Source organism: Cyanistes caeruleus, chromosome 4 (genome assembly GCF_971803275.1).
Source record: "Cyanistes caeruleus chromosome 4, bCyaCae1.hap1.1, whole genome shotgun sequence".
In the NCBI taxonomy this organism is placed as follows: Eukaryota; Metazoa; Chordata; class Aves; order Passeriformes; family Paridae; genus Cyanistes; species Cyanistes caeruleus.
Window position 1 is genome coordinate 55261092 of NC_141704.1, and position 12803 is coordinate 55273894.

The following is a 12803-nucleotide window of genomic DNA, read 5'->3' on the forward strand; positions in this document are numbered from 1 at the left end:
ATTCATTACACCTCATTGCCCTTTCCAAGAAATGTAAGTGAAAACCCAGAACTTCAGCAAGCACAAATTGTCGACTGAAACCTGCTTAGCATCTGGCCCAAAGAACTTACAACATCTGCAATTCTACATGTCTGAACAAAAGTTACGAGAAATTTTGACCACAGCAAGATAAGGTGGTGGTGTTGGGCTTTGTCACCAGGGTTCAGCTCTTCTATTTCTCTCCAAATATTTTATTTGGAATATTATATTATGGTGGTAGAGCAAGTTGCCACTCAGCTGAGTTCAGCAGAACAACCAAGCCTAAGAGAGCATTGCCTCTGGTAAAGTAACCAGAGCCAGAGTCTGAGCTGGCCAGTCACGGCCATCCATGCTGTTATAGAATGACTGAATCATGGAATGCTTTGGGATGTAAAGAACCTTAAAGACCATCTGTTCCAATGACCATCCACTATGGGTAGGGACACCTTCTACTAGAGCAGGTTATTCAAAGCCCCATCCAACCTGGCCTTGGACACTTCCAGGAATGGGGCATCCACAGCTTCTATGAACAATGTGTGCCAGTGCCTCAACATTCTCACTATAAAGAATTTCTTCCTAACATCCCATCTAAATCCACTTGCCCTCTTTCAGTTTATGCTGCTTTCACACCACTCTCAAATAGTTCCCAGGAGTGGTCCAGGCCTGAGCCTCGATCAGGGTTTGCTCCCAAAAGCCAGCGTGGCCTTGGCCACTGCCTCTCAGAGGATACAAACACTCACTGAATACTTCAAGGTCGATTCATGCCAGTTGGGCTCAGGGCTAGAGAATGTGAACCACATATTTTTATTTTTTATTTATTAATATGGATGTTGAATAAAGGACTAGCAGCCTTATTTAAACTACCCTCTGTTCAGGCACACCCACTGCTGTTAATAACAGCTCCCTGGGAATAAAAACACAGCAGAACAGTCTTGTGGCAGGATTTACACAGGAGCACAAAGCTTAACCCCCAGTTACCAAATGAAGCAACATTTACTCAAGAACTTTCAAATGGTTCTGCAAGACTTGTTTGCTTTCACTGTAGTTGATTTGTTGTTGTAATAGAGGGAGACATATGTACTTCTCCTGTTTTGAAGTTATCAGGAGATTTGTGCTGTTTATCAATACTTCTGGAAGTGGTCTCAATGAATCCTGATATTCAGCTTTATCTTATTTTGATTTTAAGTCCTCTAATGCAAACATTTCCTCTTCCCCATTCTTCATTCGTATGTAGAATGCATTTATTTCTTAGAAGGGTTACAAACACATTACCAAGACAAGGAGGTCTCAAATTAACCTGGAGTCTCTTCATGCCACAATAATGCTCAGAATTATTTTATAGACTATCACTCTGAAGAAACTGAGATGCAAAAGATCAATTTTTAGAACATATCTAGCTTGCTTTGCAACTTCTCTTAAGAAACAAGGCTTTCTATCTGGACATATATATAGCTGTATTTTCCTTGACACCAGCACTGATAATGGTAACAGTCTGCAGGCAGTATCCTTCTTGCTATGCATCTGATTAGGTAGAAATTCCTCTAGGCTTCACCTAATCAAATGCAAGTGCTGCATTATTTATGAAAGAAAGCTGAATTTCATTAAACTTATTCTACAAGTAGCAGTTCATATGAGAAATCCATTTATCCTTTCCTTTAGAAATCAGAATAATTTTCTTTAAAAATCTACATTCAAGGATAATTATACTAGAAGTCTTGAAATAGCAAAATTATGGGAAAGCAACCAATAAAGATATATTTTAAAGCTGATGGAGATTTCAATTCTAAAGAGAAGAAGTGGGATGTTTCCTTGTTGTAGAATGAATAATTCAAATGATTCCTCCAATGCTGTATCTGCAATTGTCAGAATAAATTTCAGCAGCCTACCCTTTACTATTACAGGTATAGACTGCACAGGAACTCCTGTTAGTAATTATCCCCACTTCTTTTAGGTTAGCAAAATTCCCTCTAATACCGCTGAACGAAAGCCCTACTGACTTACACAGTCAAGAGATTTCCAGTTTCCCAAGATGATACCAGGTATAAAACATATACAGTCATCAAAACACTGATGACCATTTACTCTGCTTTTTCATTTAATGCTGCTATTATTGGAAACATGAGGCTTTAAAAAAAAAAATTAAAATTGAAGGGCTTTGCTTGGCTCCATATCTGAATTACAAGGCAATTACAGAAAGAAGAAAAAGGGAGGAAATTTGTTGTCATGACTGCAACATATGATCCACCAAGAATTTTAATTCTTTTAATTCAGATTGAGAGAGACCACTTAAACAACTGGCAATCCCTGCTCACAGTCCTGCTTTTGAACAGCCCCTGGTCTGGTGCCAGGGGTATTTAGGGGGAGGAAGGCATTGGTGTGACACCTACCCACTTGTCCTTAAGAGCATTATGTGGTTTTTGTACAGGCATTGCTGTGTGGATAGCAAGCAGCAGGGGATGGGGCCAGACTAACATGCAATTAGCCTGGAACACTACCATGGACAGCACGGAAAAGGCTGTAATGTCATTTTTCAGGGGTCTGGGCAGGCCCCCACAACCATTGCACAATAAAAGAGCTTATTGAAAGCAGCCCAGAGACATGTCCTGAGACATCACATGAGGGTGATTCTTCCTGATGCCCCAGCCCTTCATCACTCTCCAAGGGTTGACAATAAGCCTGTTGAAAGCACATTCCCAGTGACTTACAACCTAAGTTCTTATAACCACTGTAAAACTTGTAAGCAACACTGGTCATCATTAACCCAACAGCTATGCCATGGCAGCAGCAGCAGAAAGTAAAAAATTGCCTGCATCATCTTGTATAATATTGAGAGGTAGTCCAGGCATATTAATTTCTTCTATATGTTAAAATAGTAAGTGAAAAGTGATAAAAAAATAAATTTTTCAGTTGGAGAGAACTCGTGTGCCTGTTTTTTGTTAACGCATCTTTTGATTAAATAACGCATTTAAACTTAGCACTCACAGGGACCATGCCACCATTGAGGCAGCTGTGATAAATCACCCCCCTGTGCTGCCCTGACAGAACAGGCTGTGATACCTCTCTGTGGCAAGAGGAGAGCCTGAAGAGCCAGAGTTCTCATCACTCCTACTCCATGCAAGAGGACACTTCCCTGACAGCCACTCCTGGCTCTCCTGGTGCCTGTCCAACCCTACTGCAAACCTCAGCATCCACGGGGCTCCCTGCAGCCACATTAAGCACACAGACTCAGGCCTTAATTACCCAGGCCCAATTACTTGCTGGCAGCATGGCAACTTGCTCTTAAGGCATGTTTTGCCCATTCCAATATATACTGTAATTATTGGCATTGTTTTGCCAACGAAAGTAGGAACGTTATATGAATAACATTTCCATCTGTGCCAAGTTTTAATACTGCCCATTTTATATTTACTCCAGTATACTATTTCAAGCCAATTTTCCAATTTTAATATTACATCACACTCATTTTCATGTATTTATGTAAGTTCTCAAAAAAGCTCTATGTCGGGTTGAATAAAAACATGATTTGATGTAATTCTGAGACCAGTCATCCTTCTGGGAACAATTCTGCACTGGCAACAACTCAGGTCATGGCCTCATGATGGCATGGCACCTTGTTTCAAGAGCTGCTCTACATGATGTGGAGATGTGGGTGGCAGATCCTGTGTCTTCCTCAAAAAGGTTTTCAATTTGCAACATTTGAATTCATTTCAAGGAAGGAGAGCTGATCCTGCAATATCAAGCAGCAGCTGGTTTTCTCTTGAAGAGTTCTAGTAGTTGCATCAGTATTTCCTCAAAGGTAACACCCTTCAGCTTGGCAGAAAGCTTGTGGCAGGCTGATATTTTCTGTATTTAAAAAAGCACCTGGAAATCCTGTTGAAAGTCAGGCAAGTGGGAGATCTAATGCTTTTAGGTTCCTTTGAAAGCCTCAGGCATAATCTTCTCCAGTGAAAGCGTGACAAAGCAGCGAGACTCCTGGCACAGCCCGGAGATGGGTATTACATCACGCCCATTTCCACACACTCAGCTGTGGACAAATGCCAGGAATAAGAAAGGGAGTGATCCCATCCCAGTCTGGTGCTGGGAGCTCAAAGAGCATCCCTGAGCAGTGCTGTGGGTCCTCATGGCTGTTGCGTGGGCCAGCTCAGCTCCTGAGGGAGCTCCTGCTCAGGAGGTCAGTGTGGGGTCACACCTGATCAGCAGGGTCTGCAGCAGGGTCTTGATCTAACCTGGGATCTCCAGAGGTCGACTTGATATAAATAGCAAGTGCTGAATCACAGCCAGGGATCAGTGGAAGGAAGTGAGGTCCTGGATTTACGGCTTCTCCCCCTGCCCACCAGCCCAGCAGGCAGGGAGAACAGCCCACAGCAAGCCCTTTCAGCAGGGTGAGCCTCCCAGGCTGAATTGCAGAGCACCCTGATACTGAGGGAAACCTTTCCAGGACAGAAATGGGGGGAAAAATTATAATGTTGAATAGATTTAATCTGTGCATTGACAAAAGCCTCGTGAATTCTTTGAGATCCATTAAGGAAAAAACACCCCCAACCTACAGCAATATCCCAAAGCATGCCATTCAAATAACCAACCAGTAGCATACTGAACAACATTACAATTTATAAATTTTCATTAGATTTTTCAAACTTGGGCAGGGATAGAAGCCTGAGGGTTAAGAGTTGAGGAGAAAAACCAGGATTTTAAGTCAAACAATATCACAGCTAAATATAAATAAATAAAATCTTTCCTGCTAAACTCACATGTTCCCTGAAGTGTTGAGGCAACATAAGGTTATCAAACAGGGCTGTCTGCTTATTCTCTCACATAAAGAATTTATGCAGAATCCACCTAAGTCCTGAAAATCCCAGAAACCTCAGCACTCCCAAAGCCCAACAAAAGACTAATAATTCACAACATGCCTGACTTATAGACAGTGTGAACAATGCAAACACCTCCATAGAGCCCGCAGAATCTTGAGGGACCCCAGAGCAAACTAGAGACCATCAGGTGAGCCCTTCAATCAAACGTGACACGAGGGGATGAAACTCTCACCGAAGCAGATGGGGGTGAAATCACGCCTGTCATCTCCCGAGGCTCCCAGGTGCCAGGGAAAGCTGTACAGCCCCATACTGTACAGTTTCCACAAAAACAAGGACAGCAGGCTAAGGAAAAAAGCAGTGGCTGTGGGAATGAGTAACTAACCCTTGGATCTGAGGATATCATTAGCCAAAAGTGAAAGGTATACTTGCACAGGTGGAAAATACGGTTGTAAGTTTCTCTCTGCATACCCCACATTAAAATCAAACTAGATGCCTTGTCCCAATAAGAAAAGGGTTTTCATTAGGGGAGCATTTTTCATTACCCAAGTTTTTTTTCATCAGTCCCCAATACATTAAGAAGGCAGAGCTTTGATGCAGTGACTGAGGAAGGCTATGGAGTTGTCATCCTCAGGGATGATGGGGGTTTTTCTCTAAGATGATGTGTTTGAAAAGCCAGCAAGACCCTGAAGGGCAGCATGAAAGGGCCTGCACCCACAACAAGACACCACGGTGTAGAAAGGGACCCCACCTGTAACCATCAGTGTCCAGGGCTGGCACATCCCTCTGTCCCTCCCAGCAGGCATACCCAGCTTCTATGGCTCTAAATGCATACAAAACTCTCTCTCCATCAGGGCTCACAGCTGCACTTATACCAGTTCTGTTTTCAAGTAACTAGAAGCCTGTGCATTGATTGATTGTTATTTTGTCACTAAAAAGCAGAAAAACTGAGCAGAGCTGGAGCAGCCCTCAAAACAGGCAGGGATTAGTGCTTTATAGAGAGCAGGTTCAAAAATAAATTACACTGGCTGAAGTAATTTGGCCACCATCCCATGCAAGTGCTGTAAAGGCCATTAAGTCTCTGATTCAAATTATAAGGCATCCCTTCCAGCCATCAATTACCATTAAAATACTCAACAATTCCAGCTTCAATGTCCAGCTTCAGGACAGCCACCACATACCTATGCAATACTCCTTAAGCACACTGTCGAAGCTCGAATCAGAACACCACACAAAGATATTCCCAATTGCTTGGACATGATCCACCTCCAGCCCATAACATCCACTAACACAGAGTATTACATGACATCTCTAGGAAGATGTCTCAGGCTTGCTCCAAGGGCCTGACCTAAGTAATATCAGAATGTCAGACGGGCACTCATGATTTCGGGAGCAAAAGCAGACACGGCAATCACAGCAAAGCAGCACTGTGCATTTTTTACTCTCTGTAAAAACAGGCTAACAAATGGTGCTGGTATTTTAATTCTTCCCAGAAATAAATCACAGATGGTATCCAAGGCCACCTGCAGTCCATGCTGAGAGGCATTTTCAAGGCAAATACATTGACACACACACATAAAGGGCTGTAAGAACACAATTTTTTTTACTGCATGGAGAGTGCAATTTAACTGAATTTAAACAACCCCAGATACTGTTGATTTAAGATATATAAAAACCCAGCAGGAAGGTATGTGGGAAAGCTTAGGAAGAAACCTGAGTCTCCCTTGCAGCATTAGGGCTTTATTTCTAAAGTGTAGTGAGGTGAAAGAACAGCCTTGCTTTTTTCTTTTCTACCCATTCCAGTGATGCTATGAACCAATTTTGTTCCCTCAAATGAGGCACACTAGATAATACATAGATAAGCCACTCACACTGTTTTCCCTTCTCCATCCAGCCTGTGTTTGAGTACTAAGGATACATAACCATGATTTCATGACCCATCCTGATGCCACAAACCAGCCTTCCCCATTTCCATGTTGTAAGCAATGCCCTTAGATGCATTACCTGCAAGCTCTGCAAGAGCAAGACCACACAAATTGCAGCACCAAGTGTTTTCATATTGGTTTCTGTGCCTGCTGGCTCACTCTCTCCTCTCTGTCAAGGCTGAACAGCAGAACAGCTCCCTGAACTGCAAAAAGACCAGCCCAAGAGTTCCCACTTGCTGCCCAGAGGCTCCCTCCTACAGAAGATGCCACAATGAAGGTTTCTGCATGGCAGGCTGGTCCCTTCCCGCTCTGTTTGGTCAGCAGCATTTGGCAGAGTAAGTCCAAGGGGAGCTTGTGGCTAGGAACCTGTTGATGGACGAGTAGACCCACAGAGGTAACGCTGCAGAAGTGTGTGCGCTCCCAGGTACACACACCAGCGCATTTATGTAAATAAACGCACAGGGTCACATTACACATCCTGCAGGACTCTGAACTCTCAGGTATGTTTTAACATCCAGAAGGCAAACGTGAATTTTCAGATGATGACCTTTCTGCAGACACAGAAATGCAGCTTAGATAGCACAGAACTATTATTAGCATGTTTATCTACCCAATTCCAGCAAAGAATTCAGCAACCTCCTTCAGCCCCATCCGCTGACGCTCACATTGATCTGCCTTCCATGGGAAGCACTGCCCTGACAACAAACACAGAGAGGGATGTTAAGAACTGCTTTGGGAATTAAAATATTGAATGAGTGCAATTGTAGGAGGTAATGTGAATTATTTTTCTCCCCTCCATTGTTAAAAGGAGATTGATTTAATTGATAATGAATGTTCGCCAATTGGGTTTAAGGCTTTGCTGTTTTTTCTCTCTCTGCATGTCAACCCATGTGCATTGCTGAAGGGCAATATGAGTCTCAACAGTAACATCCAGCACACAAGGCTGGGGAGAAGCAAGACAAAAGCTTGGTAACTATCAACAGCAAAAACATCTTCATTAGCACATCAGAAATGTTCTTCATATTTGAGTGAGGTTGCATGACCTCATATTCTCACTCACGAACGGGAGACAAGTGGTGAGACGAATTTCAGATATCAGCACTGTTTGATCTCCAGGAGCAGAGGTTCTTCAGAATTCCTAAAAACAACAGCAAATCTGCAGTAGAAGTAGCAACAAGAATGTTAAGGCCAGCTTTCAGAATAGCTGTGGTCAACTCACACCTCAGATGGACTATTTCCAGCCTTTACTTTCTAAAGGAAAAAAACCTCAAGGATCTCCTGGGGTCACTACCGTATGTCAGGCAAACCAGTGAAGCAGTCTAATCCAGCAGCAGGTTTATAACCCACCTACAATTGCTGAATGCCAACTGTTTTGATGCCTTCAGAAGGCTGACCTAGAACAGAGGCTAGACAGAGTTAAGAATAAAGTAGGTATTTATTGAAAGGCCTTAAGGGGTATACCTTGGGCAGTACAAGAGCCTGACCAGGGCTACACCCAGGATGGACCCAAAATCAATGACTGGTCACAAGGTCTCACACTTCTATAAGTTTTGGTCCATCTACATATCAGGATTAATTGTTAATCACTGCTTTAGGTTATGAAGTCCCATCCTTCTTGTTTTCTCTCTTCACCATTGTTTATGGCCTGAAACTTGTAACGATTGTCCTTGGTACCAAGCTAGAAAAGGAGCTTGTTTTGTCTACCTACTCTGTGAAGAGAGCTCACTAACACTTAATATGAAGCTCAAAACTACACACCTAGGCAGCACAGCATATGAAAAACATAAAAGCTAAAACTTAAGGAATCAGTTTGTCAGGGCTATTTAATGGGTAGTTCATCTGGCATCTCTGAGGGGTTCCATTTCCATTCCCCTTTTAGGAATGACATAGAGGAAGAGCTTTTCCTACATAGAGAGACTTTTTGTTGTTTTCGTTCTCCCCATTTCCAATTCAAACACGGTTCTCCATTTTTGCATTTCATTTCAGTTTTCATTTCCCCCCACTCTTAGAGAACATAATTAGATAGCACTAATTACCCATGTCCAGCTAGGTCAGGGTGTTTTGTCGCTGGTCTCTGGGCTGGGGTGAGGAATGAGTTTTCTGAGGGGCCACCTGCAATGACACTGACAGGTGTTTGTTGGGACTTATTGCCAAGTTTGCCTTGGAAACCTGCCCTGCAGTTCCACTCTCAGAGAAAACACACATTATTCTCCTCCACCACTTTTCTGCCCTGAAGCTAATAGAGGTACTGGAACATTAGCCAGAAGAGAATCCCACCTGTCTCTGAAAGCAGGAAAGGGAGCAGTTAAAGCATTGGGGATCAACTTTCCCAGGATTTATTATCAATTGCTAATGTTTCACTAGGTGGCTTGTGTTGACTTCAGCATCTTTTCCCACAGTTACAGTATCACAGGAGCAAGGTGCTGCTTTGCCTAGCAGCCACATGGCAACCAGCACTTCTGGCAGAGCAGGAGTGCATGGAAGTGCATCCTTACGTTGGTGGAGTTGGTGGAATGGCAATTGCTCACAGTTCAATCAGCAGTGTGCAGACTGACAAGATCACTTCTATTCACTAAACAATTAAACTCATTCACTGAGATCAAGCAGACCTGCGCTGTCATTTGGCACAAAGCTGGAATAGTGGATGAGCCATCACCCACTGAAGCACTGCAGCTCTCCCTTTCCCATCTCCCAGGAGCTCCCAGGCAGCAAGCCGTGTCCTTATCGACTCCATTTCCTTATTAATTCCCTATTGATCTGCTCACTGAGCGCTAGGCAGAAATAATATTTTTATCTTCTGTACTCTTGGCTGCGCTGCCATTGGATTGTGAAGCCTCCTGCGTAGCTTGGGTTTTCTGTAACCTGGGGAGGATGGATCCACCCACACTCGCTGGGAGAGCAGGCACTCAGCGAGGGGTACCTGTGGGAAATCATGAAAGCTTGTTGTGTGAATACCTCAGCTGCTGGTCTGCCTACTCCCTGATATGGAAATTTACAGAGTGGTAATTCATCCTTCCAGGTCAAGCCAGTGGCAAAATATACCCTGAACCATCAAAATCTGCTCAGGATATTACAGCTACTACTTCCTTCTACCTAATTGTGGAGATTGGTCTACAAATGGGAGCAGTCTGCGAGGAGCAGTCTGTGAGGATGGGTAATAAGAGCTGTTTTCTGTGATACCTGTGTGTGGTCTGCCACTGCATCCACCTGAGGCTGCCTGTCCCACACCCAGCAGCTTCTCCACTGCTTCTACACAGCCATCAAATGCAGGCACCCAGCAGAGGCTGCAGGGCCCACACACAACCCCAGGCACTGCAGAAAGGGTCTGTCTGTCTGTCTGTCTGTCTGTCTGTCTGTCTGTCTGGAAAACACAGACATTACAGAATGCAATTCTCAACAGCAGAACATAGTGATCTTTTTACTTACACTGTTCTATTGCTCATTACACAGACCCCAAACAATTTCCCTGTGACAGAGGTGGGAGGAAGGAGCAAATATAAGGAAAATCTAAGTGCAGAGATATGACAAGAACAAGTAGTGCAGCCCCCCAGGGATGGAGACTTCCAACTTTTGGCCTGTAGTTTTGGGCCAAAAAGGGAATGTGCAAGGTGAGTTTCACTTTTCCAAACTGCCAGCTAATGCTGAAATTACTGAAGCAAGTCTAGTGCTAGCACCAGTGCCATGAGACACCCAGCACCTAGAGAAGAGCACGGTCGGTTCTGTGGGGCTCCAAGCTCCAACAAGGCTTCAGATGCTCTAAAACAACACCACCAGCATAAACTGTGCTATGTAATACAATTGAGAAAATGTTTGCAATCAGTTCTCAAAACAGACTCTTTCATAATTGAAATACTGCAGAGCAGAAAACAGCATTATAATTACAATAAATGGGTGCTGCTGAGTTAGAGAAGATCTTTTGTCTGCAAATCCCATTTACACAAGCAGAGGCAATGTTGGTAGGAGCAGTTACATTACTCTGTGCATGCCACTGCAGGGCTTGGGTAATTTTTTGTCAGCTCCTCTTCTTTTTGACTTGCAATGGCCTTTTCTGGTAAACTGGGAAAAGTTCAGAGACTAGACAGAGAAACAACTGGAGGACTGCAAAACTTTGTGACGCTGAAAAAATCAGCACCTATCAAGCAGCAGGATAAGGGGGGAGTTGATCACTCTATGGAAAACAGACTTTTGGTAATGGGATCTTCAGTGTGGCATTGAAAGGTGTAAACAAATTAAATGACTGGAAGCTGGAGTTAAACAAATCAGTCTAAAAATAAGGGAGGACATTTTCAACAGCCAATGTAATTAACCTTCAGTACAGTTTACTAGTGGTTGTGCTGGATTTTCCATTGCTGGAAACTTAAAAAAAATAGAAGGTTGTTCTAAATTACTTCCTAAATGCCCAGCATGGCAAAACAGAACAGGATGTTGCTCAAAAAATCTAAAAATCACCTTCACCCAGGTTCAGTCCCTCCTCAGTGACAATGAACTCCTGTCCTCACAGGTCAGCCTGGGTGGGTTAGGAGCCCTTGGAGAGCTTTTATCATAACCCTGTCAGCTGGCCAAAAGACAAAACACACATGTAATTTCTGGAGTTTTCTGTCACATCACACATCAGGAAAGAACATTTCTTCCACCTCCTGGCATGCCCTATGGAGCTGAGCTCTGCCCTTGCTGTCCATCAGAGCCACTCTTCACCTTGTCTGTCCTTCCCAAACATGCTTCTGTTCCTGAAAACACTATCTGTGCACTCCATGCTTGCTTTCCCTTGCCACCACACCATCCCCCAGCCCCTTGCATTCGTTCCCCAGAGGGGCTTGTCCTTTCTCCCAGGCCCCAAGGACCAGAGGGGAGAGGTTTGGGGAGCTGGGGTGACCTGCTTGGTGCACTGAGCACTGCCTGGGGAGCCTCTGAGCTGCATGAACAGCACTGGCCAGAGCAGCAAGTGGAGGTTAGCTGCTCACAGGGAGCAACCCCATCTGCGTGTGAAGGAAGGGTCCTTGACAGATACCACAGGACATGTCCCATATTACAGCCCAGCCCTGGGCCCTGATTTACCACTCAGCTACAAGCAAGGCAATGCATCCTGCTGCTTCAGCTTCCCCCTGTACAGAACCTCAGCAATGATATTTGCCCTGTTACTGCACAGGAGCATTTTCAGGATCAATTAGTTTAGCGTTCATGCAAAGCTCTGTGGACAGAAGCCTCAATACAAGCAGTAAGTACCATTATTGTTACTGCACTTCAGATGGCTACCACACTGACATTTTCCAGGCATGCACCATTAACAATTTACCAAGATAAATGGCCCAGGAACCTGAAAATGCATTTAGGACAACTACCTCCTGTTTGCCAGCATACATTCAGTTACGTAAATGACACCTCATTGCTCAATGTGTAGCTATGGTAACATTTCTATCTCATATACTGAAGTGCACACACACACACACACACACACACGTGGAGCTGGAGGGAAGCCAGGCTACCTCATTTCATGACACACAAACATTGAGCCAGGGAACTTTCCCAGGCTCCCAAAGCCAAGCTGCTCCCAAGGAGCCAGGGACAAGGAGCAGCCAACTTGACAATGCCTGTCAGGAAAGAGATGGGCTGACAGCAGGAGCCCCACCAGGCCCCTGAGGGACTTACTTGAGAGCAGTTTTGTAGTGGTAGATTGCTTCAATGTTACGGCCCTGGTCCTTCAGAAAATTGGCATAGTTGTAGTGCACCTTGGCGTTGTGGGGCAGGGTCTTCACTCCTGAGCTGTGAAGAGAAACAGAAGCAGGACACTGTTAGCAGCCAGGTGACCCCACCTTCCCCTGGGTCCAACCTTCTTCTCAAAGTCCCTCCCTTCTCCCGAAAAGCTTGCTCGTAATCCAAGCACCTCGTCACCTCCTGTGCATTTGTGCCAACACAGCTCATGTTATAACTCCGAGCTTGTCCCACGCGCAAAGTGCCCCGGGCAGACATAAATGTGTGGCAGCAATTCAACTCATCCTGCTCGCTGTCACCGCAGGCACTTCCAGCAGCAGCACTGCAACACTCCCTGTGCCCA

At 44.4% G+C, this 12803-nt stretch overlaps 1 protein-coding gene across 1 annotated transcript in view; it reads right to left on the reverse strand.

The window, feature by feature from the left end:
* Window positions 1–12803, reverse strand: part of TMTC1 (transmembrane O-mannosyltransferase targeting cadherins 1) — a 142423-nt gene that overhangs the window by 27220 nt on the left and 102400 nt on the right. The window contains exon 11 of the mRNA XM_086884757.1: window positions 12398–12511. Within this exon, the coding sequence (XP_086740883.1) occupies window positions 12398–12511 (114 nt within the window). The remainder of the gene's footprint in view (window positions 1–12397; window positions 12512–12803) is intronic.